Here is a 26387-nt window from a genome sequence, read left to right as displayed (position 1 = left end):
GCATCGATGTCAACGTAATTGCTTGACCGTCTCTGACGATGATAAGGTTCACTCTCATTGCGACACCATCTGCCTCCACGAGGAGCACGTTGTCGTCCGCATCGCTTTGCATCTGTATCGACGTTGATGCAAATGGTGGTGGCTGTCACGACATTTATGGCGAAGATGGTGGTCGCCTTGTCATTGACTTGTTGGGTGGATCCTAGCCTCAATTTGAAGCTAGGGTCGTCGGAGCTCCTACTGATCCCCCCGCTACCATAGACGTAGAGCAACGCAAGATGAGCGACAATGGGGGGAGCGGCAGGAGCTCCGACGACCCCAGCTTTGGGTTGAGGCTGGGATTCGCCCAACTGGTTAGCGATAAAGTGGCCACTATTTTCGCCGTAAATGCCATAGCGACTACCATCGTTTGTGTTGATGCTGACGTAGTTGTCGCTCGACAATTGTGTCCGCATCGACGCATATGCAAAGCGACGTAAGGCAGATGACGATGAGGTCGACGACGCACTTTTTATGGAGGTGGGTGGCATCGTAGTGAGAGTGGATCTTATCGTCATTAGAGGTGGTCAGGAAACTATGTCGGTGTCGACACCAACGACGTCATCATCCATCACTGAATGTTAAAAAAAATTTATCTTTTGTTTTCGTGTTTCCGTCAATAAACTAATGTAGTTAGGGTAAATAAATCTTAATGTTTCGCGAAAAAACTAAAACCGTGTAATATGTAATTAGTCCTTTGCACCATTATAGCATTTAAGCATTCACTAGTTTGATAACCTGATAACATTTAAGCCGACTTAACTACTGCTTTAACAAGATTAACAACAACCAACAAAACTGTGTGTCCCAACTTTTTGGGATTGATAGTCTGATGGCGGCGGTTGCCGTACTTTGTGAAGTGGATGAAGTGTGGCGACAGAAAGAGTGACCTCGTCAATCGTATTCATCTTCACCTTTTTATAGTTGACCCTTAGCCACTTGCGATCAGAAAAAAATATAACATTTGCAAAATATTTTTTGTTTGAATTTTACTACCGAAGCTATCGATGAAATTATTTATTTTTTATTTTTTGACGACATAAAGTTGAGAAGAACAATATTCTATGAATAAGGATGGACAACTCCACCAAGTCTATAGTAAATTAAATCTAGGGTATTTAAAGCTAACGGATATTCATTTTTTAGGTCTCCCTGTATCTCTCCTATTGCCCACCAATAATACTCTTTTCAACTCCATCAACGAATCGAACAATATGATAGAGAGAGAAGTCAAGACATTCCACAGTCCATGTAGGCATCGTTCTCTGTTTTGGAACCAAAGAATGTTGGCTGTCGTATTAATGGGTGTTGATACATCAGATAGCATAGAAATTGTATCTTAGACACCCGAGAAGGAGAATTCCACCATAGAATTATAATCAAAGCAGGCACTCCATTGGTTTACAATTGAATGGGTGGCACCAGAGTATGGTCCCTTTGTCAATGAGTTGGTCAGCAGAAACACCTTTTGTATCACTAACTGCTAAGCCTAGCTATCAAGAGCACCGAGGACTTTCATGTCCTCCAGGAAGGCCATATACGAGTCGTCGATACTCTGCGACTTGGGGCCTGATGTAGTTGCCGTCTCTGGTTTCACAGCAGATGTTACAACGGAAGGCTTGGAAACCGAGGCCATAGCAGGGGGATGTGACTTTGGTTTTGCTTTGGGAGCAGCAGTCTCTCTCCTCACACGCACCGATGCAGGCACCTGCTTCCAAGTCGACAAATATTACCCATCAAGTAATTCGATGGACTAGCTCTATAAACATCAATGACACCGTAGGATCATTGTACAAAAGGCAGAATCGTGTACATTAAGATTCTAAAAATGCCACAGAATAAAATTCTTTTCAATAAAAGAAGAGACAAATGTGTATGAGCATGCTTGCGTGGCAACCACAAAACAAGAATCCTTACTTTAAACAGCACAATGTGCTTGTATCAGAAGTGCTTACCATAAATCAATGCTCCTTGGACATTTCAGGATTATTTAGAAGTTTTATATCTAGAGGTACTTGTATCTAGAATTATTTAGAACATTTCAGGATCTATTTAGAAGTTCTGTATTCTCCAAACTTCTTTATGCTGAACCAACGAGTAACGACTTTATGTTGAACAAATTGATAACGATCATAAGATCCTTGTGACTATGTATCATGTTTTCTGCCATGTTTCTCTGTTGCTCAAGATTAATGCAATATTTTGAACAAAGTTTTTTGTCAGATCTATGACAAATATTTTCCTACTTTCTATGTGTCGTCCAAACTTGAGAGCCAAGAAGGATACGCTCAGAAATCAAGTCAATGAAACTAAAGGATAGAATACTGTCATCCAAACCATTTCCTTCATGTTCAAAAACCTTTTAGCAACTACCTGCACATGTTCAAAATTTATCAAGCTCACCGATATACCTTGTCATTGTGTGACTCAATACTTGGTGGAAAAGAGAGTGTGTGTGTGTGCACACGTGCGTGTGTGTATATATATATATATATATATATATATATATATATATATATATATATAGGTTATTTAGCTATCAAGGTTTTTCACAAACACTGAAAGACAGATAAGATCATAAAAGTTGTAAAAGCCTAAGTAAAATCTTGACAAAATGGGAGCCGTAAGAATACGAGCAATGATTATGTTTATAACAATGATACTAGAGCTAGCCCCATGAAGTTAAAGAGTTTCACATAATGCAAGATAAATAATTCCAAAAAAATTATAAGTTGAAAGGTCCAGCTGCAATGACAATCAAAAAGGCTGAAACATACCATGGCTGTTAGTTCTGGATTATGCTGTGCTAATGGTCTCTTGACAACAGTTGATGCTGCTGATTTAACATATGATGGCTTCTGGGGTGCAGAGGGCCTCAAGGCATCAAGATCATCCTCTTGAGGGATTGGGTAACCTAACTGAAATGGAGGCCTTAGAAATGGTGGTGGCCCTGGAGGTGCTGCAAACATTGGCCTGGGAATTAATGCTGGAACAATTCCTGGGGGAGGTGGAGGTGGAGGCCTCCCAGAAATACCAGGAGCTACCAGCAGTGGCCTTAAATCAGGGGGAGGGAAGTGTGCAATGGCAGGAGGCATCATGTCAGGTGGCAAAGGATTTATTAAAGAAACTCTATGAGCCATAGGTGGTGGCTCTCTTGGAGGTGGTGGCACCAGCAGAGCCATCTGTGACTTGTAATTTGAAATTGGAGCACTGCTGGGGGCAGATTCAGATGATGCGTTATCGGATTGTGCTGATTTTGTTGGTAATCCTGGGGGTGGTGGAGGTAGAGGAAGTCCAGCTGTCACCTACAAAAGAAAGAAAAATATAATATTTCATTTAAAAAACAAATAATTAAAATAAAAAAGACACACAGCAAGCTCATGAACATATTGATGTGCATGATGAACAAGAAAGATCACTCAAACTAAATTATGACCGTGAAAACTGGTATATGTTTTAGGGAAAGAACACAGCTACAAAAACAACTCATGCAGTATAAATTAAAATATGCCAAGATTGCAGTACTTTAAAAATAAATATAACAAATTAAGGTTCCAAACAAGCATGATTACACGTTCAAATAGAATCACATATATACCTTATCAGAATCTTTTATAATTGGCCCATCTGAATCTGCAGTTTTATCAGCTTCCTTTCCAGCTGCGACGGGCGGAGGTAGTTGCAAAGGCCGCTGAGGTGGAGGTGGAGGTGGTGGTGGAGGTGTAGGCAGCAAAGTAGGAATTGCAACTGATTCTTTAGGTTGGGGTCCTGGAGGTGGCAGAGGGGGCAATGACGAACTCAAATTGGCAATAGGCTTTGGTGGAGCTGGTGGAGGGGGAGGTAAAGGCATAGATGGTTGCAATATAGAATCATCATCAGAAGTCTTTCCATCAGCACCTGGCAAAGGTGGTGGAAGTTGTGGTGGTGGCGGTACAGATAAAGCTTCTTCTGTTTCTGATTTTGAAGATGATGCTGCAGCACTTGAAGAAGCAAGCAATGAGACCCTAGGTCCTGCAGTGCGCTAGAAAGAATTAGATGGGCAAAGAAAATACTGTAGTAATATTACTTAGACAAATCAGGATAGTCACCTATAGATGATTTATACATTGGAGGTTTTCCAGGAGGTGGTGCCCCTGTTGGGTTCAATGTAGGATGATAGTAAACAGAGTCCTGCAGCCACAAGCTTTTTAGTGTCTCCAGGGCTTACGGTTCAATTAAACAACTTGATCCGGATGATACCTCAGGCTTTGGATGTCTATCCCTTTCCTCTTCCTCTGCAGTTGCTCTTCTTCGAGGGGGGCCCAAGTGACTGATAGGAAGAGAAAAACGATCATGAGAGACTGAAAATAAAAAGCTACCAAAAGAATTGCTGCATGACTTCATGTCATAACACTAACCTGAACATTACTGGTGTCTCACCCTTATCCCGCATTTTCTCTTCATACTCCTGTTCAGAAGCTAAAATGTGTGAAAAATGTATGTGAACATGATTAGATATACCATCAGACAAAATTAACAAATTCATATGGTAATATGCAGTCAGTAACAAGATCAAAATGAGTTGGCCTACTTTTATCACAACAAGCCTGGTAGCAATTTTCTGTGTGCAGCTTCATGAATTATTTGACCGCACTTAAGACTTCTTTCAAGCTCTAATCTTCCCATTTCCATTTTAAATTCCCACCATATATGTTCCCAATTTGACCATTGACTTCAAAAAAATTTCCTCAGATTTCCCATCACAAGGTAACTGACAAGTATAGCTATATACTAGATGAGTTACACAGGGGTCTCAGTTGTAAAATGACAACCATCTTAAGTTGCAGAATATGCTTCTTAATGTCATATGATGCGCCAGCACCACTCAAAAGCACATCATACCTGCAGAAGCTCAAACTTAGTATTTTCTTTAATCTGCCTACCAGAGGAACATGCACGCATTATCCATATAATATTAACATGAGGTAAATATATAGAATGGCTTTCCTCTGACAGAAATTAGGAACGGTAATAGAATTTAATTGCAGACAACATACATTCACCATAATGCTATTATGATGAAGGGTCCCCGGAGTGAACTCTACATCCTTATCCCTATAAAGGTACTCAATTAGTAGCAATCATAGCACATATGCTAATTAGTTTTAGTAACCATTTTCTACATTTGTTGTCCTTGTATATTCGTTAGGGGAAAAAATGGATATAAAAATGACTAATCAGCTAGTAAAAAAGTGAAGCTTTGAGTCCTCTTTTTACTATAAACAAATCTGTAATCTTTATGTTAAAGAATGCTTAAGTCTTTGGTCAAGAAAGTTATCTTTTTATAATAACCAAACAGATACCATTCAAGATGATCAGAGAGTTTAATCAGCAGTAAGGACCTTTCTTTTCTTCAACACTAGATTCAAGGTATCCTCAAGCTGTCTCTTCTTATGCTTCCTTGCCTTGTCAAGAGCACCATCTGCTTCTGCACAATGAAAAAAACAGTCAGTAAGACCTTGAGATACTTATTTTAACATCATCAAGAATTAAATAATTAAGACAAGGAGAGAGAGAGAGTGATGAATGTCTGCAACTAAAATGCGATTAACAAATGCAAAAGAATTGACCCACTTCAAAACATTAACTAAACATAGGCAAGACCCATAGAGGGCACACGTCTTGCATACAGCATTATGTCTTGTGTTTTGACAACTCAGGTAGATATCTCAAGGATTAAAGGTGTCTTTACTGTTAATAAAAATGGTACTAAAAAATTTTAACTAAAAGAGGTTCAGTTGAATAACTAAAGTGGCATTATACTAGATTAAAGAGCATCACTCTACTTTGTGGTTGAGTTTGTAAAAATAGTGTTACCATGTGCCAGTTATTCTAAGGTATTTCACTCTACTTTCTTACTTTCCATAGTCAACTCTATGCAGACCATCCATATAGCAGAATCAAATAAATCAAAGAGATCCTCAGCACATTACTTTCTATCCCAAAGATCAACAATTATGGACAAAGTATCAGCTATCATGACTTAATCCTCCAAAAACCTTCTGCCAATCATCATAAGCCAAAATAAGTTCTGGCTGGAGTTGAATTACTTGGGGATAGTGGCATGAATGCTACTCACCATTTAGCTCTATGGAGGTCAATTTCTTCTGATAATTCAAGGATATCATTATAAAGGACAAGTGCTCTAATATAGGATCTGGAATAGGAAAAAAGCATACATATATAATATAAAACATCAAGGACAAGTGTCATGTTTCTCAATCAGTGATTTAAAAAGCGCTAGGCACCAAAAGACATCAAGGTTCCAAAATATCCAAGGCACTAGGCACTTACCCAAGCGAAGCGAGAAGCTCTGAAATATTAAAATATAAAACATATATAATAAAATTAATAAATATATATTAACAGTGTTAAAATCTAAATAGGGACTATTATATGATAACAGTAGTTAACAATCTACTGTTAATAGTATTTAATCTACTGTTAACAGTAGTTAGAGGGGGAAAAAGAGTCACCGACAGTGGAAAGTGGGGAAGGAGAGGATGACAGTGACGAAGGAACTTTTGGATGACAGCGACGGCGGTAGAGGAAGCTGCGAACGACAGCAACAGCGGCGGAGGAAGCTTCAGTCAACAACAACGACGGGATAAGCTGCGGACGATAGCACTAGCGATAGAGAAAGCCTCGGACAGCGACAGCGGAAGCTGCGGACGATGACATTGTGGGCAAAGGAAGCTTTAGATGTGTCCGTCGGTGGCGGAGGAAGATGTGATCCTCTCCCTCGATAGTGGAAGAATCTACACACAAAGTAACGACGATGGAGGGAATTGCGCACGAAAGCTACACCTTCGGACTCGTCCGCCAGCGACAAAGTGTCGATCCTGTGCATCGATGGTGGAGGCAACGGTAGAGGAAGCATCGGTCTTGTGCATCAGCGGCAGAGGCAACGACAAAGATGCGGTGGAGGCAAAGGCAACGCTAGGGTATATTACACTCAATCGAACCAACTAGCTACTGTTCCACTTAACGAGGAACCATCTGACTCCTTTTGGGCATATTACATATACAGCAAAAAGAAAAAAGAGGAATATCTATAAGGTAATAAATAAGATAACAGCCCTCCCAATCCCTTGGGCATATCTCGGATCTGGTCTTCCCATTTTCTCCGCATTATCAATCAGTGATTGAAAGAGTCAATAATATTCCTTATGACTGATATAGAGGACTTCTCAAACTCCTATGTACGAAAAAAGACATGCTTGTCCTTCTGGAATTAAGGATCAATTCTAAACTCAAAATGATAATGCAAATAAGAACACCTTAGAAATCTGAAGATAATTGTATTACTCAAAGATCATGAGTTGCATATCATGATTTCCTTCTCTAGGCTTTCTCTACAATTGAGATAAAGGTCTAGCATCATTGTTAAAGAACTAAATAAAAAAAAAGATCTCACATTTCGAAACTAAATGAATAACACCCTCAGCGAACTTGTAACTTTACTATTTAAATTGGTAGATATCTTCCAACTCATTTAAAGTTCCATGAGAACATGAAAGAGGCATATTATTATTCTCAGAACCATATAGAAGTAGGGAAAAGAATGAGCAAATTTAACAACAAAACTGGTTAGTACATGTACAGAATAGGTTGTAAGCAATTCAAATAACTTAGAATTATCAACCACCTAAAAGTCATATCAAATTACCAAATGCAATATCTCTATAAAAACTTTTAATTAAACATTCAGGTCAATTAACTTACTCATCCTCTCCAACTTCTCAATTTGCTCCCGAATGGCTTCAGGGTCCTTCTTCAATATACCAACCTCACGGACCTTCTTCCTTTCTTTTTTGTTCTATGACACCAGTTACATTGAAAAGAGTAAGTAACATAAACAACAAACTTATAGTACACACACACACATATATATATATATATATATATATATATATATATATATATATATATATGTCATGGCCCAAATTTGACCATAAAATCTGACATACGAGTCAACTAAAAAAAGGTAAGATTTTGGAGTGCTCTCAACTAAAATGCCAAGAATTGTCAAAGAAACATCAGTCTATAGCTTGTATACACACATCAATTATGAAACAAGATAAGTAACATATTTCATGAAAATTACATAGTAACACATGTTAGATAATCTGTTGGGTTCTTTTGATAAAAATGAAATAACAGTAAGAATTTAAATTAGGTATGTGAAACCAGAATTGAAAACCGTTATTACAAAGTGCAATTCATGTCAATTTCCTCACAGACTGCAAAGCAAGTCTCATCTGTGCAAAACAAGGAAAAACAAGAACTAACCAAAATGAATATTTGTGGTGCCCTCAATGCAGATGCTTAAATTTTCAACAGAGCAAGATGAATCATACAATCATATAGGTGCTATAATGGTTAAAGGGAGAGATTCGGAAAACAAAAAAATTCTAGTTAGAGGATTAATGTGGTATGTATGAGAGCCTTAGGAAAAAAAAAAGCTCAATGTTAACAACTGACACAGTAGAACATCCATTTAAACATTTTAGCAAATTATTTTCCTTTTTTATTTCTTCTATTTTTTTTCTATAATATCTCTCTCTTTATCATCATTGTTACAGTTTCACACACATCTAAATTACATCACCATTTCTTCGTACAGTTGATTTTCGCTTATTTAAAATCAATAAGATTTGTTAGCATTTCAATATCTTATCAAATATGTAAAAAATTAAATAATGTATGGAACCATAACAGGATAGTACTGATCTTTCTACATAGAAGCTCCAAAATTAAGATTACTTCTGAGAGCTGCAACTTGAAATGGTTTAAGGTTCATGGTTAACCCATCCAACCCAACCAAATTATCAGGCCATTTGGCAAATGTGAAGCAGCAAAACTTAAGATGTTTAGCACTAACCTGTTCTCAAACTAAATATATGCGAACACATACGATGGCTGATAATAGGAAGCTCTAGTCACATTGTATTCAATTTGGCTGCCTTCGGACTCCTAAAGATTATAATATTTTATTGATGCTTGATTGGTTTCGTATGCATGTACCTGCATGTCCTAAGGGGGCAATAAACTTCTGGTTCAACCAAATTCATTAAAAACACCTTCATAATCAAAGACTTCTAATTGTTGCAGGCATGTCTCGGGGAAATTTTATTTTAGATCCCGTGATGTAGACCAAGCCTGACAGACAAGCTAAAAGAAATCAACAAAAAGTAGCATAAACATAAAAAAGTCCAATTTCCTTGTCATCTTGAAAGACATAAAAGGAAGAAGTATCATATGTTTTGCATTACAGGAATGACCAATTAGTTACGTGAGAAAATCAATGGTCTATAGAGGAAACAATGAAGGCAAATCTGCACATACAGAACCGAGAATCAATTTAGGAAGAAAAAGTGCACATCAACTTAGTTGAACCTACAATAGACTGAAAAAAGTTTTTTTTTTAAAAAAACTCCAGCTTGCTGCATCACCAATCCCACTTATAAGTGTAATTTTTTTACAAGCATTTCAACCAAGAGTTAGTAATTGAGATATTGTTTCATCTTTGAATTTCTAATTTCCCGCAATGCAACGTTTTCCAGTGGGCATCTCTTTAAGGAAAAAACATAGAAAGTGCACTCTCGTCCTCAATTTTCCCCTATTGTTCCTGAATCCTCACATCACTTAGCATGACAGGTAGAAATTTCATGATTGCTTTTACAAAGTAAAAAAAACCTTATAGCATTTTCCACTAATACAGAATCATCACTCAGAAATAGTAAACAATGTTTGCAACTCAAATAAATAGACACGAATGAGAGATGAAATTAAGTACATTAATTTTAGTTCTTCTTGGGTGTTAAGCAGTAAAAAAGAAAGTTTTTATGCTATCAAAAAGAATAAATTATTTCAAGATTAATACAAAGGATATCAAGAAGACAGATTACGATTTATGTTTAAGAACCAGCAGCAGCTTCACATTTGATCCCAAGTATAATAAGAAAGTGGGAAAAAAGGACTCGGTTCCCAATCTTTATTAAAAAAATTCATATATTTTTAGTTAGCGCCCAAAGAATCCAACACACTTCATCATAAGATATCCTCCATTAAACAGAAAAAACGAGGCACACTAAACTAGAGAAAGAAAACCCTAAAAATTGAAATAAGGGTAAAAGAGCGGGACGTTCAGAAACAATTACAAAGAGATACCCCTAGAAGCAATGCCACAAGAAAGAAGAGAAACCTAAGGGCAATATCAAATCAATAGAAAGGGGAAACTAAAGGGTTGATGTTTGGTACCCGTTTGAGCTCCTTCTTGCGGAGCTCTTTCCGGTAGGCGTCGGTGGGGTTCATCACCTTCCCTCCCTTGGTCGTCTTCATTTTGTCCTCCCCTCCGCTGCTCCTGCTTCCGAAACCAGAAGAGAAAGAAACCCTCTACTTCCTCTTCTTCTGCTCTTCTGCTTCTTCTTCTTCTTGCAACGATCGCTTTCCGCTTCTGGTTCAACTTCGATGGCCCGAGTAATTTATCGCTGGCACAAAATTAAGTTGGACCGGATTCGAATTCGGGACCGGTCCAAGTCGGCCTTTAAACTTTCAAAAAAAGCCCATTCACCGTTGCAGTGATGGGGGCCACATGATTGTAAATATCATAAACACCCCTCCAAGTTAGAAAAAGATAATACCATTTCATCTATCAGACTGAAATGTTATCGGTCAAAGAGGAGTTGGAGAAAACATAGTTTTTTATATACATAAAAGCAAAATTCATTTTATTACACATTATATGAGCCTTCTTCTTATCATCATAGTTTTTTTTTTTATATATACATAAAAGCAAATTTTAAACCTAAATTAATATGTCAAAATCTTTACTGATTGACATCTGTTTGTAATCATAATATTTTTATTATAATCTCTCTCCTCAAAAGTGCCTTTTTTTTATTTTATCTCTATCTACTCTTAGTTTTCTTCATTTTTTTTTAATTTTGAGAAGAATTTCCACTCTGAAAGGATGGTGGGTGATGGGCCTCATGAATTCAATTATTCTGCTCTGGTTGGATGTTCTACTTCAGAATGTTTGTCAAATTGAGCCAATAATTTTCTGTGCAAGTTGATTGGACAGAGAATGGATGGTGGAACCAAGTCTGTGTGATGCAAAGAGCCTAACTCATCTAATTCTATCATTTTTCTCTAAATTAATAGGTTAAGAGGCTTTAATAAAGGTCAACAAACTGGCATCCAGGATTGGTCTATCATTTGTCAAATGATAATAGTTCAAGCAGAATCCTAGCTTCAGATGTGAGAATATATTCCATAAGAAAACCTGACATTGACCATAATGCAAAGCGACATTACTTAATTTCAACCTTTTTGTTGCTGAAATCAAAGGTCAGAAATAAGAGTCCACCATGTTAATTCCACACGAAGAAAAAGGAGCAGGGAAAATACACAAGCAAGGAATACTATCGATGAAGCTGTTCCACGATCACAGTATACAGAGGCTGCAAAGATTTTTTATATGACACAAACTTGGTCCTAAAGAAACTTTTTACATCATAATCTTTGAGAGTTTTTATTTAAATCACACATAAATAAAAAGGGCATAACAATCTTGGAACGAGATTGTGATCAGCTGATAAATATTATTGATGGGTCACAGCAACACTCGTCAATGAGGCAGCAACAACACAGAGCAGCGAGACTGCCGACAATAACAAACCACAGTTAGCACTAACAAGCATAGCGGAGATGATAATAACAAATAGGTGTGATCTTGCCAGAAGAACTGTGTGGGCAGATTGTGACGGCATATTGATTTCCATACAATTAGCCCTGTTCTTAGTTATTAAAAATTGAATCTTGACAACAAAAATCACCGTTTGATCGGAACCAAAGCCTGATTCTGATTGATCACAAATTTCTGGGATTTTGCTTCTTTAAGAATTTTTTTGTTTCTAATTAATTTCTTTACCTTTTTAGATTCGGATATAATCATCTAAAAATCTAAAAAATATTATTGGAACAAGATTGTGATCAGCTATAACAACAACACTCATCAGGCAAACAACAACATCAGCAACACGGTAACGATCCAATAAACATAGTGAATATAGTTCATAAAAAGTATATTTTTTTAGATGGACTACAACGGTAAATGACAAGGGCACAATTATTTTCATAGCCCTTAGACTTTATATGTGATTAGATTTGTTGTTTTAGTTATTAAATGTTAATTCTTGATAACAAAATTCCCCATATGATTGGAAAAAAAACTGATTAATCACAATATACTGAGATTGTTTCTTTAGTTATAATTATTAAAAAAACTAGAGTCTTTTGTTATGTTTTAGCCCTTTTTTTTTTCCTGAGATTTGATATGGTTTCTTCCGAATCGGATAGAAACTAACAAAGAAAAACCCTAACGACACGAGAGATTAAACAGGAAAGATGGAGAAGGTGAAGGAACATACCATCCTTCAAGAAAACCAGCCTGTCTTCGTGGTGGTGGAGCAGCATACTGTGGTGGCGCCATCACAGGTGGCCCTTGATAATAGCCTACAACCAACACAGCAAAGGAGAAGAGAAAGATGGGTATCTGACATGCAACAAAACTGAAAACACAGCAGAACCATAGACGGACAAAAAAGAAAGATCTACAGTCTCGGATCCAACAGATGATGATACACAAAACTCCTTGATCACAGATCACCAAGAAACAACAACGAGCAAGGAATTAAAACACAGCAGAGCATCGTACCTTGAGCAGGATAAGGGTATGCGTACTTTGGATCGCTCATCTTGCAACCGGGGGAAAGGGTTTTGTCGGTACTGCGAGGAAGTAAAGGAAACGGCGACTACAGAGAGAAAGACCACGTCCTTATAGAGAGAGAAAGAGAGGCGCTGGAATGAACGGAAGGGTGGAGAGGAGATGCATCGACGTGGCGGTGTGGGTATAACTTTCTCGCGAAGTTAAAGGCGTCGAGTTGTTGGAACCTTCTCTCTCTCAAGCAACCTTCGAGAAGGTGCGACCCCACACGAACCGCGCCATGTGCATCGAATTTAAATCTGATCCGGTTCGACCGGCTCAATTTTGATCTAGATGTGATAGAGGCCCATTTGATCGATCGACCATCGGTATAGTCTATAGGCTCATGAACTTATAATTCATTGGTTCTCATACTCCTAAATCAATATGGGATTGAATGATCTTATCAGTATATCTAAGGGCTCATAGTCGAGGTACACGACTCGGGAGCGAGTTTGCTCGACCGAAGTGCAGGGTTCGGCCCTAGTGCCAATTTGATAAGTGATCATTTGATCGATTGATTATTAGTGTAGCCCATAGGTTCATAAGAATTATCAGCTTTGGACAATAGGTATACCATACGATTTTATCCTTTTGGAGCATGTGAGCTCTAAAAGACGTCTATGAGGGTAAGAGAGAGCCGAAGGACTTATGAGTTCTTGGTTCCCATACTCCTCAACAAATATAGGATTAAATAATTTTATTGGTGCCCTCTCCCGTATCAATTATATTTTTTCTAGTTGATTTAGATTAAAAAAGAGAGAGAAAAGAGAACTAATATCTATCCTTTTTTTTTCTTTAAAAGAAAGCTAATTAATCTATGTTGGAAATTTTGACCAATTACATGAACATGGTAAGTTTTAGTAGGTAGGGGGTAAAAGGTGGAAGATGAGTGGAATATGGTCATGTCGTCTTTATGAGCAAAGAAATCGGATTGAATTTTTTTCTTTCTTGGCTTTTATTCCTTTCGTCTCCAAGACTCCTCCAGCTATTTAGCTTCCTTCCGTTCATGGCGGACAGTGACATGATACGACTTTGCTTTTGTAAGGCAAATACATCTTTTCTTCGTTTCACATTTATTCATTCAGAGTTTGAAAATAGAGTATCTTTGCTGTTGTTCTAATGGACGATTTGCATGAAAAAACTCTCTTTTAGGATTTTTTTTCAAAAGGTATATGAGCTTTTAATTTTCTTATTTAGTATTTTTTTTAATAATATAAATATTTCTCGTTGTCGCTATCTCCCCTTCCGATTAGGCATTGTCGATCATTGTGATCATATTCATTTCGTTGTGGTCATCTATCCTTACCTCACACTCTCTCTATTTATATACTATCCTTTGTGCTCTTGTCATCAGACTCGATCTTATTCCTCTCGCCCTCTTCTTTATCGACCGACGTATTCTATCTTTTTTAAAAGGAAGTTTTCTTTGTCATCTCTCTCTGCATCCACTCCTATTAGCTCTATATGATGCGATTTAAAAGTAAGGCATGGAGCTTCTAAAGGAGTTCTACCTTGAGATCTTGGGTGCCTCATTGTTTTATTGTTATTGACGTGCGATATAGCTAATACCTTATACATTCTTTGAGATATTAAACTACCCATCTTAAGATATATTATGAACTTTAGTCATGATAAAAAATGATAAAGGCAACACGAGATAACAAAACTTGTGACAATGATAGTTTGATATAGCAATAATAGGATGGAGTCCATCATCACGATGAGACGAAGGTGATAGTTGGTAATTCTCACCGTAAAGATAAAAGGATGACGAAAAAAGATATTTAGAATATTAAAAAAATATCAAATAAGAAAATTAAAAATTAGAGACATCTTCGTAAAAAAACTTTTGCTTATAAATGATGTAACATATAATATATTTGAAATGAACATAATTAATTAATTTAAATTAGAAATATGAAGTACCGCAAATGTCCTTGAAATTGTTATCAATATTAATGGTTATGATAGAGTTATTGCGGGATTAATGAGGGTTTTTAAGGGAAATGAATGCTAAATTTTGCTTTTTAGAGGGACAATCATCGCTGCAAGCCCGTCGTCGCCGCCCTCGTCGACGAGTACGAGAACCTCCGGATACCCGTCGCCGCCACCCTCCAGGAGGAGCTTGCCCGCGCCGCTGCCTCCCTTCCTCCACTCGCCCCCCACGAAGCAACCTTTGTTGCCCCCGCCCCGGCCGCCGCCGACGACGACAGCAAGGAGGACCCCTATCGGGCGGTCGAGGACATGTTGACCTTGCTCTACTTCGGCTGCCTGTTCGACGTCGAGCCGCAGAGCGGGTTGCGGCGACGGCGCTGGTCCAAACCGAAGATGCCCTCGTTCGAGCCAGTTATCAGCACAAGGTGAAGTTTCTGCTGCGTATATGGAACTAAACTTTTGATGCTGATGTTAATTCCTGTGCTCTTTTTGTTTGTTTATTTATCAGCTCAGTACTTGGACGTTCGTAATTTTCATGGCATTGGTTTGCCTTTGGATAAATCGGTCTCTTGGGAACTTCAGTAAATGCCAAGTTGGTTTGTTTAGATATATGGTTCTTATGGTGTTTGTATAAATGTGCTCTTAGGAAAAGTAATGGACTCGTGAATCGTGAAATTTGATGTTTGTTGAATCTTTTAACATTTAGAAATTGTCAAAGTAGAACCAATGCTGGCTGCTCGTTTTAGCATGCATCTATTTGGATTGGCAAGTATTTTGGAATATCCCATAGCCATGGAATAAAGAATCTTAATATAAGGAGTTCTCTTAGAGGAAGGAAACCCTGGTAATTAGGGTTTGGTTCTTCTATTAATGTCTAATGTATCTTTAGATTTTAATGAGGGAGAGGAATACGTGAGAAATATTTTTGTTGTTCCTGGGTTTCTCTCTAGGGCATCTAGAGAGGGTACTCTCAAGGGTTTCTAGAGAGGGTGAGAGAAAAGGATGTAAATTCTTTGAGATTTATGTGAGAATGTCTATAAAAATATTTGTGCTTGAGTGTAATAACTCAAGGACCTTATAATCAATCTTATAAATTGAAGAATTTGGTTTTCTCTGTAGATATAAATGGAATTTGTCGAATCACATTAATGTTGCGTTAGCTTTTTGGTACGTTTTTTTTATCGTTAAGCTTTGGTGGATTTTTCTTTTGGTCTTTGATTTTTTTCTTCTCTCCCTTTCCAACAAAATAGTATTAGAGCCCAAAAAATCCGATGACTAGAGATTCAACAAGAATGAGTGATGAAGATTGAAAGGAACGTGAAGCAAAAATATTCTCTCTTTAGAAGGCACAAAAGTGGATAAAATACTCACCGAGAGAGAGGTTGTTGGGATTGACAAGTATTTTGGGATTCCTGGAGCTAGCATCCTAGTGGGATAAAAAATCCTAATACAAGGAGTTCTCGTGAAGGAAGGAAATCCTAGTAATTAGGATTTGGGTCTTTTCTAAATAACTTATGTATATCTAGGTTTTGGTGGAGGGGGAAGAGCAATATGTGAGAAATATCCTTGGAGCTCTTAGGTTTCTCTTTAGGGTATCTTCAAGGGTGCTCTCTAGGGTTTCTAGAGAAGGTGAGAGAAAAGAGTGTAAATTATTTTGGGTTTATGTGAGGGGGTTTGCAAGGAAATCTATGCTTGAGTAGAGATAACTCAAGGGCCTTGTAATTAATCTTATATATTGAATAATCTGTTTTTCTCCATGAATATAGGCGGGATTTGCTGAACCATGTTAATCTTACGTTGGATTTCTGGTATGTGTTTTATTGTTACACTATGGTGGATTTCTCTTTTGGTGGTCAGTTTTTTCTTGTCTCCCTCCCCAATAGCATCAATGTGGACCTTTGAGCCTAAAGTAACAGCTAGCAATATTACTTCTAATAGGAAGGGCATCATCATACTCATATATGAAAATACTCCTAATCGAGTGTATGCTCGTACATGAAACTCCTTTATATGAGTATATTTATGTTTTGCGTGCAACAGCAATTGACTGTTTCATTTTGAAGAATTTAATGGTTGGAAATTCTGAGAATCTCAGTCATAAATGCAACAAAAGCACAGGAAACTTTTTGTCATAAGGTAATAGGTACTTGCATAGGAAGTTATATTCTAATATTTATCTACTTTGAAGCTTCACATGCTATCTTTTCTATAACACTGTGTACTATTTTGCCAGCTAGCACATGCAGTAGAGATTCAAATTTACCAAAATTGATAGAAAAAAGGACTTTTTTTATACATGTTCTCTCTCCACCCTGCTGCAGCAACTGATACCTCAAGGATAAGGTTTGGAAATTCCCATACAAGACATCAACCTTAAGATTGTCTTGGGTATGTATGATAACTTCTTATATCTTGCAAAATCTACTTGGTTATGAAATGCTAGTTTGCCTTAAGTTGGGCAGATCAATGGGATTGAAATTTTCACCCCAGCACATCATGTGAGCTTTTTTAAGCTCTTTCATTGAATTCAGATCAGGAATTTCCTTGAAATATAGAAAGGAGGAAATAGGCCTGGGGGCTTGAAATTTGCTCCGAGATTTCCTAGTTTGTCCCTTCCACTGACATGCATATTATGAATTTTTCTACCTTCCTTGAAAATACAAAAAAGAGTTTAAAAAAGAAAATGGGAGATGTCTCAAGTAGTTTTTAGCAGCAAACTTAATATATATTTTAGGCATGGTGCTAGTTTGAAGGACAGTTATGAAAGCCATTATAACCTGCATACTGCAAAAATGGGAGACAGATGCAGTGGGAGTAGTTGCAAGGGGCAATACAGTTCTTGTGGCTTTTGTTCCTTGTGCCGAGGGTTAGTGGTGAGTTTTAGTCATAATTATTTGGACAAGGGATTTTTGTGGTTCATGGTACAGCTACCAGCATGGTATATGCCACAGTTTAGTTTGTGGAAAAGCCATCTGATGATATCGTACAGTAGATGTTTAGCACTTTTCCAACTTTACAAAGAATGATCATCAGTGATTCCAAAGACGGGCTTCACATAGTTGTTCGAGTTGCGATTAAATTTTGTTAGATGCATATCCATGCAAAACATTAGAGAACGATGTGCAATTCACCATAAAATAATTGGAAAATTTTGTTTGACATGTTATAATTAATTTTGGTTCTTTTATGTAAATTAATGTACCTATTCATCTCTAATAGATTGTTGGATATTTTTCTATACGCGTCATAAGTATGGCGTGAGTTATTGGTTTGTTTCATCAACTTTTAATAATTGATAAATCATCTAAAGTTCTTCATTCATCGTAGGTGTAGGGGTATACCTATTTTCTTTCTTCTTTCTTATGGTTATTGTAGTTGTCGTCTGTTGTCCCTCTTCTTTTATTTTGGGTTTTAACTTTTTACTGAATGAGACTTCTCGCTTTTCTTCTCTTCCTGTTTTTTTGTTGCAATCTTATTTCTAGCTTCATGTTTTATTTTAGCGGACCATTTTCCTAATCTAATTAGCTTCGTTCTTATAAGGGTCTGAAAGATTATTGAAGCTGATATTGCAATCGCCAGTTGGAAATGAGTTGTCATCTCTTCTAGAAATATGTCTTCCTGATGATTCCTAATGAGATGTGATTTCAGAGACGATCAAGGAATTTAAAGTTCAGCAACCAGTTTGCCTTGTTGATCTGCTAGGTGTTCAAGAGCCATTTTTTCAGAACTGGCTTCACACCTGGCAAAATTCATGCACATCTTTTTCGTTCTTTATAGACGTTTTAATTATTGGATCAAAGGCTGATAACACATAATTAATGAGTTTATCTGCATAAAATGCTGTGCTTCTGTACTAACCGATTTATAATCCCATGCCCCTACTATATCCTGTTTTGGTATATCATTTTACCTATTTAAGGAGAGATGTTGGGTAGAATCAGGAGTAGCATCAGGACAGAGGATTGAAAAGATACCTTGAATTTTTTTCCACTCATTGATGGAATCATGATTTTTTAACTATTGGCAGCATGGAGGGTTTCACAATGTTGTCGCCATACAGCTTGGCATGATATGACTGGCACATCCCCTGTGCCTGCTGAAGAAGGCAAAAATTGGTCAATGTTATCAAAGTAGCCACCATTGGTGTGGCTCGACTTCAAATCCCGTGTGCTTGCTGAAATTTCAGCCCTTGGATTGAAGGGCTTGTCTTTCAGTAGTTCGCAATGTTTCGATTGGAAAAAGATTTCTTCTTGCTGATTCTGCTGCTTTATTTTACATTTTGATGTGAAACAGGACACAAAACATGAATTAGCATTCAAACTAGTGTGTTTGTATATATCAAATGATAATGGATACCCATGAGTAAATTACTGTGGTGACATTTATTGTATCTTGTAGATGAAATAATGTACTCTGATTCTAGTTGGTAGTTCGAGTTTAGTTATCGCCTCTATTCTTCTGATGTTATGCAGAGTCAGGCATACATACTCTTGTCGATACTGTCGGTGGTGTGATTAGTCATTTTCTGGTGTTGGTAGAGCAAGCTTAAGTTTGAGGTTTACGTTGCAGGAGGATGAACAACCTAGAAGTTCAAACAAAGGAACTTCACCCTGGATAATGAAGTTATCCTTGTTGATGAACCTCCGAAAATGGTAACCAGCAACAAAATAGAATTCCTTGTGCCATTATATTCATATATATATATGACTTATTTTCAACTTTCTTTATGCCTTTTTTTCTTCTTCTTTTGTTGCTCTTGCAGGATGAACCTGACACAGCAAGCTCTCCTGCAGATCCTAACCAACAGGAGCTGCAAAAACCACAAGTAGACTCGGACGAACTCAACTAGAGGGACATGGACAAGAAGAAGAACAATATCCTTCGTGAACAATATATTACAATAGAAGAGGAGGTGGCTGGGGTGGTTCTTCCTCCTGCACTAACAATGGAGGTCATGTCGAGATGGAATCAAGTGCCAAGGCTCCAAATCCTATCCTTTTATCAAGTCATTTAAAGCAGTTGTTGTTGCATCATTAAATGTTGCTGACTTCCAACTATCCAATCGCTGTTGTGTCTGGGGATGGTGATCATATCTATTAGAGATGCATCTGTTTGAACTATGGATCGTAGATGATGAGAAAACAGACCTGTGCTTAATTTGATGTACTACTGCTCTGAAATCATGCAACAAAAAGAAGGAAACTGCTCCTCTCCTGGAATCATGCATCACGCTTTTCCCCAGAAACCAGTCAAGACCAAACGTATGGACTGAAACTGTTCGAAGACAAAAAAGAAAGATCGAGAAAAAGAAAGCTCAGTCTCTCCACTTCTACAGGCCTTCTCTTCCCGAAAGAAAGGTGAAGATGCCAAACCTAAAAGCAAGGAGGGGTCCAAAGCCTGAGTCGCCCCATCACATCTGCATCCATGACTTGGGCAGGCAGCAAAAGGTCTTCTCCTTCACAGGATCCAAACAGTGTGCAGCAAGTGCTGCTATGTCCATGTCGACACAAGTAGCGCGACAACCTCTGTGCTCGCTCATCGTTCGTTTCTTGTGGTCCGAAGAGCTGAACGTTGCTGGTTGACACCATTGGAGCTTTCCTCACGCCAAACAGTGTGCGGCAAGTCCTGCCATGTCCATGCTGACACAAGTAGAGCGACAACCTCTGTGCTCTCTCATCCTTCTTTTCTTGTGGTCCGAAGAGTTGAACGTTACTGGTTGACACTTTTGGAGCTTTTCCTCACGCCACACTTTCGAGTCCCCACCTTCAATAATCTCTCTCTCTCTCTCTCTCTCTCTCTCTCTCGGAGGCACCCACATTGCATATGATAGTTACTATGATGGATCGATCGAATAAAATGTAGAAGATACATTTAATGAGCTAGCAATTGTTGCTTAAGAAAAAAAAAATTCTAGTGTTATTCAATAAAATGAGGTGAATGATAAAAATATTCTTTAAAAATTACATGGTTAAAATAGAGAGGGGTATTTGGAGTTTTATATTATCATCAGATATCTTTTAAATTAAAAAAAATTTATATGACCGTTGTTAGATCAACATTGTTTTATAAATCCGAGTGTTGAGTTAGTTAAGAAATAATATATAAAAAAATTCATGTGGCTAAGGTGAGTATTGATGTGCAGAGTCATTAGGTATGATTAAAAAAAAAAAAATTTATTTTAGAATTATTGGATGCACGAAGGATAATTTAAGATGATATAAATATGTACGAAGGATAGAACATATGAAACAACTAATCTTAGTGGTAGATGAACACCTAAAAATTTGCTAAGAACTATCGGTCAATATTCAAATACTCTAAATTTAACTAAGAATATAATCTCTAAAGAAATTCAATCTGAAGTAGTTACCACTTGTTGTATATTATCTATTAGTATAGACACCATTTGTTGTCAATATGCTTCACATAAAAGTTTACATAGGAGAGCACAACTCCTTTTCAAAAAGGTGTCTAACCTTTTTAAAGAAATCTTAAAATTTAAGAAAATTTTGCAAATAATTTAAAATTCCTAAATATTCTTTTTTTTCTTATTTTCAAGCATTTGAAATGCATATTTTCTATTTTTCCAGTATTGAAAAAATAAAATTATATCATTTCTTTAATTTTATCCAATTGAAGATAAATTTACAAATAAAATATTATTATAGAGGTATTTAAATTTAAAAAATGGACACATAAGTTATAATATTTGGTATTCCATTCAAAAATAGTATAACTCATAATTTTTTTTAAATACTCAAGAAACATTATAAATAACTTACAAAGGCCTAAATGGATCCTTTTTAGCCCTTAACAATGTAAAATTATGTTATTTTATCAAATTTACCCAATTCAAAGTGAATTTACCACATTGTGGGATAAAAATTACTTGAATATTATTATATATTTTTGAATGGAGCTACAATATGTTTGGATTCCTATTCAAAAAGAGTATAACTTATTCAAAAATAGTGTAACTCATATTTTACTTAAAAAAATTAAATTTCCAAGAAACCTTGCAAATAACTTACAAAGTTCTAAATGATCAAATTTTTTTTTCAATTCATAGATGGGATTTTATTAAATTTTGAGCACATAAAAATATTTGGACAGCTGAGTTACATGGTTTTTGAATGAGATTAATTGTTCTTGGATTATATTTAAAATAGTGTGGCTGCATTCAATTTTTTTAGATTTTTTAAAGACCTTTCAAATGACTTACAAGGGCTTAAATAACCTTTTTTTTTCTATTTTTTTAAAAAATTATTTATTTATTTATTTCAGAAAAAAGTAAAAATTTGGGGAAAAAAAATTAAAACATGAATGCAATGTGGTAAAAAATAAAATTAAGGTTTTTTAAAAAGGAAATTTGCTAAAATGATCTTCAAAGAAATTTACAAATAAGGTCCTATACAAATTAATATTCCATTCCCACTCCATGACATTTGAAACCCACAATGATCTCCACTCCCAACACAATAAATAGCTCATATCTGCACTGCATCCACTGACACAAAGACCCAAAAGAGGTGGAAAGGAGATGAGGAGATCAGCTTTGAGACAAATCTTGGATTGCATGGCATGCGATCCGCTGGTTCGGCGAGGTAACGCCGCCAGCGGTGGGGTCAACGACGGCGACGGTGACGTGCTGGAGCCGGAGAAGAAGGGACCTCATGGATGGAAGTGCATGCCGTGCATCATAGGTATGTATGTGCACACACACGCTCTTCCGTCGTCTCCTCGACTCAGTCTCGGCACCTTCTTCCCGTCCACAGGGAACGAGACGTTCGAGAAGGTGGCGTCGTTCGGTGTCTCGGCCAACTTCACGGTTTACTTGGTGAAGCGCTTCCACATGAAGCAAGTGGTGGCGGTCAACACGATCAACATCTTCATCGGCACCACCAACTTCGCGCCGCTGCTGGGCGCCTTCGTCTCCGACGCCTACTGCGGCCGCTTCCGCACCATCGCCTACGCCTCCGCCGTCTCCTTCCTGGTGCACCTTCTCTTTCTTCTTCTTCTTCTTCTTCTTTTCTTCTTCCCCCCTTCAACACTTCTGATATCACGTACGATTATGACTGCCCAAAAACCAAGACGAGTGCAGTCCACCGAATCCCCTCTTCGATGTTCTACTAAACAATCAATATTTTTTAGGATTAACATCTTCTACATATTTTAGATGATTTATATCTTTTTTTTTTTTTTGGATAGCCACACTTTATTACAATGATTAAGAATTATTCTTTATTTTTTTTAAAAAAAATTATAATTTAAAATCTTATATAATAAATATGAGTAATAGCGATTGTATGCTATGCATATACATATGTCATATAACAAAATAAGAATTAATTAAAAATTATTATTGAAAAACCTATCAAATCAAAATAACTATATTTAGTTTGATACTTCAAATGCTGAATCAAAGATCACATTAGACTGCATTGTGGAGACAGCACTTGCATCACATTTATGAGAATGGGTCCAGAACATAAATTAGATTTTGTCACATTCAGTAAGAGAGTTTGGGCCATATGTCCTGTCCATGGCCAGCAGTTTTATGAGTGTCACATGACCTTTCTCACTTAGTCTTCATGAATTTATGGAATGATAAGGTGGATTGAGTAACCCATCATCATAAACAACAAGTAGTGTTCCTTCTATATAATTCATGCATCTATCTTGGAAGATTTGGTCCATAAAATACTTTGCCTGGTGAAGTAGGTCAATTCTATCTCTCTTGCCTTGGAGTTGGAAGAGCTATTGTTTGTATCTTCAGTAAGATGCAAACCAGCATGATTCACATGCCCATGTACTGCCTACTTATAGGTACTGTATCTTTCTTTATGACTAAATCCTTCTATAGTCTATGATATATACACTGTATCTTTATGACTAATCTTTCTAATATACACTGCCTGCTGCATGTTCTTTTATTCTGTAATTTTCTTAGGCAAATGCTCAAAATTTTTGATTAGGTTCGATGTAACATTTCGATTAGTCTCACCCTGAGAAGTAGATAAAACTAAGATTTACTTATAAAGGATCCGATGAATATATTATTATTAATTTTAATTTAATTAGTTTGATTAATGATTTAAGTCAGACGAAATTGATAAGTCAATTAGTCTATTAAACTCATACCATGATATTTAAAATAAATTAATTAGATTTAAGTTTTAGTAATAGACAAGTAGTCAGAGTTCATATTCTAATAGAATAATATTTAAGGGTACCTTATCGTTATAATTCATGTTAAATGATATAGGGATTATTATTATTATTTTGGATAGTTGTATTTAAGATTTTGACAGATTATTCTAAGATCAAATTTCGTCTTAATCATTTACTTTATGTAAAAAAGAAAAAAAGATATCTCGTTTCACATAGAAATAAGAAATCCATGAAACCAAACTATTTTCTTTTTTGAGAGCTATAAATTATAGGCGATATTATCTTTAGATTGCATGCTGGAGTTCAATCCACGTCGAAAAAGATAGAGAAGTTGTTGTTTCTGTGAGCATGTTCTCGAGTCATTCGGATCATCTATATTTTGTTTCTCGAGTTCAATCCATGTCGAAGAAGATAGAGATATAGTTGTTTACAATTAATATCATATAAAGTCTATTTATACACGATAAAAGATAAGATTTCTTTAACTGAACAGAGAGATTGTCTCGAGGAAATCTCTCGGTTATCAATTTTGTCTTCAATTGCATGGAGTTCAATCCATGTTGAAGAAGATAGAGATGTAGTTGTTTCCGTGAGCATGTTCTCGGGTCATTTGGATCACCGATCGAGTAATGCCTGTGATGGTGGTTGGTTCAGGGCATGCTGCTCCTCACCCTCACCGCAGCAGTTCCCCAGCTCCGGCCGCCCAGCTGCAGCATGGCCGAACAGCAAGCAGGGCAATGCACGGGCCCGTCCGGACTCCAACTGGCCGTCCTCTGGCTCTCCCTCGTCCTCCTCGTCATCGGCTCCGGCGGCATCCGCCCCTGCAACCTCCCTTTCGGGGTCGACCAGTTCGACCCCACCACCGAGCGCGGGCGGCGCGGCCTGAACAGCTTCTTCAACTGGTACTACGCCACCTCCACTGCAGCCGTTGTGCTGGCGTTGACAGCGGTGGTCTACGTGCAAGACAGCATCAGCTGGCCCATTGGGTTCGGCATCCCCACCGCGCTGATGCTCCTCTCGATCGTCGTCTTCTTCGCGGGAGTCAGGCTCTACGTGTTCGTGCCGCCGGAAGGCAGCGTCTTCTCAGGCATCGTGCAGGTCTTCGTCGCGGCGTTTAGGAAGCGGAGGCTCCGGCTGCCGGCGCCAGACGATGCGGTGGAGCAGGAATCGTCTTTGTACAACACTCTAGCTAGGGAGACCGAGCGGATGACGAAGCTTCCCCTCACACTTCAGTTCAGGTAAAAGAAACCTCAGCTACATGTCACTCGCAATGCATCGCGTAATGCTCCGATTAGCTCAGATGGAAGGATTGGATTCCTCAGATAGATAAGAGTTGAGCACTGGATTTGCATCTGGTTACAGGTTCCTGAACAAAGCTGCTATCATATGCGAGGGAGAAACGAAGGAAGACGGGTTGCCAGTGAATCCCTGGAGACTCTGCAGCGTGCAGCAGATCGAGGAGGTGAAGTGCCTGATACGGATCGTGCCCATTTGGGCGTCCGGCATCATCTGCTTCGTCGCACTAATCCAGCAGTGGAGCTTAACGGTGCTCCAGGCCTTGAAGATGGACCGCCACCTCGGCCGCAGCTTCCAGATCCCCCCCGGTTCCCTGGCCACCATCGCCATGGTCGCCCTCACCTTGTTCATCCCCGTCTACGACCGCGTGCTCGTCCCCGTGGCCCGAAGGATCACCGGCAACGAGAGCGGCATCACCATCCTCCAACGTCAAGGCGCGGGGATGGTCATCGCCGTCGCGTCCATGGTGGTGGCCGGGCTGGTGGAGCATAAGCGGAGGAACTCAGCCCTGGCCCACGGCGGCGCCAACGGGACCTCGCCCCTCTCCGTGCTGTGGCTCGCGCCGCAGCTCTGCCTGGTGGGCGTCGCCGAGGCCTTCAACGCGGTGGGGCAGATCGAGTTCTACAACCGGCAGTTCCCGGAGCACATGCAGACGTTGGCCGGCTCGCTGTTCTACTGCTCCATCTCCGGCGCGAGCTACCTGAGCGCGCTGCTCGTCGCCCTAGTCCGGAGGAGAACCGGCGGCGAAGGTCGAACGGGTTGGCTGGACGACAACATCAACGTCGGCAGGGTGGACTACTTCTACTACATGGTAGCCTTGTTGGGCGTCGCCAACCTGCTCTATTTCCTTGTCTGTGCTCATTTCTACAGATACAAGGGAACTCCAGAGACGACAGGAAGAAGAAGCAAAGATGTGGGCGGCACGGAGAAGCTTGAAATTGAGATCTAATCTAAATTATGCAGTGCCAAACAAGGATTTGATGCTGTAAAGATCCGTGCATTGCCAAGGAGTTGTAATCTAATGCCTTATGGTAGGTAGCCTACAACAACAGTTTGATGTCTGAACCAGCAGTAAAACTTATATGCTTTGTACCAAACCAGTTAAATTGGTGGTGTGTCCCAATCACTCTCACAG

General features: G+C 38.3%; 3 protein-coding genes and 1 long non-coding RNA gene across 5 annotated transcripts; 2 read left to right on the top strand and 2 right to left on the bottom strand.

Moving 5' to 3' along the window:
• Positions 1-1391: 1391 nt before the first annotated feature.
• LOC135584324 (protein EARLY FLOWERING 5-like) lies at positions 1392-10549 on the bottom strand. Of its 2 annotated transcripts, XM_065160845.1 has the most exons (9): positions 10342-10549; positions 7804-7897; positions 5421-5506; positions 4437-4486; positions 4279-4348; positions 4128-4209; positions 3638-4050; positions 2817-3344; positions 1392-1747 (listed from the first exon to the last, which is right to left on the bottom strand). In XM_065160845.1, exons 1-9 carry the CDS (start codon positions 10420-10422, stop codon positions 1529-1531), a joined length of 1623 nt encoding a protein of 540 aa, XP_065016917.1. In that variant the 5' UTR covers positions 10423-10549; the 3' UTR covers positions 1392-1528. The 2 variants fall into 2 exon arrangements, with proteins under 2 accessions (XP_065016917.1, XP_065016919.1); XM_065160847.1 differs by lacking the exons at positions 5421-5506; positions 7804-7897; positions 10342-10549 and adding an exon at positions 4610-4690 and having other exon boundaries at positions 4437-4497.
• Positions 10550-11487: 938 nt separating this feature from the next.
• LOC108953335 (uncharacterized) lies at positions 11488-12986 on the bottom strand. The gene is made up of 3 exons (XR_010498330.1): positions 12800-12986; positions 12513-12597; positions 11488-11743 (listed from the first exon to the last, which is right to left on the bottom strand). It is a non-coding gene; the product is annotated as an uncharacterized LOC108953335 (long non-coding RNA).
• Positions 12987-13470: 484 nt separating this feature from the next.
• LOC135643716 (uncharacterized) lies at positions 13471-19902 on the top strand. Its single transcript, XM_065161040.1, has 4 exons — positions 13471-13476; positions 14882-15210; positions 19355-19437; positions 19548-19902. The coding sequence occupies exons 1-3, from the start codon at positions 13471-13473 to the stop codon at positions 19401-19403; spliced, it is 384 nt and encodes a 127-aa protein (XP_065017112.1). The 3' UTR covers positions 19404-19437; positions 19548-19902.
• Positions 19903-22276: 2374 nt separating this feature from the next.
• Positions 22277-26349, top strand: LOC135643648 (protein NRT1/ PTR FAMILY 2.13-like). The gene is made up of 4 exons (XM_065160873.1): positions 22277-22488; positions 22561-22778; positions 24611-25194; positions 25319-26349. The coding sequence occupies exons 1-4, from the start codon at positions 22326-22328 to the stop codon at positions 26199-26201; spliced, it is 1848 nt and encodes a 615-aa protein (XP_065016945.1). The 5' UTR covers positions 22277-22325; the 3' UTR covers positions 26202-26349.
• The last annotated feature ends 38 nt before the right edge of the window (positions 26350-26387 follow it).

The sequence above is a fragment of the Musa acuminata genome, chromosome BXJ3-7 (genome assembly GCF_036884655.1).
Source record: "Musa acuminata AAA Group cultivar baxijiao chromosome BXJ3-7, Cavendish_Baxijiao_AAA, whole genome shotgun sequence".
Taxonomy (NCBI): Eukaryota; Viridiplantae; Streptophyta; class Magnoliopsida; order Zingiberales; family Musaceae; genus Musa; species Musa acuminata.
The sequence above is the reverse complement of the archived record's forward strand: the minus strand, read 5'-3'. Positions and strand labels throughout refer to the sequence as shown.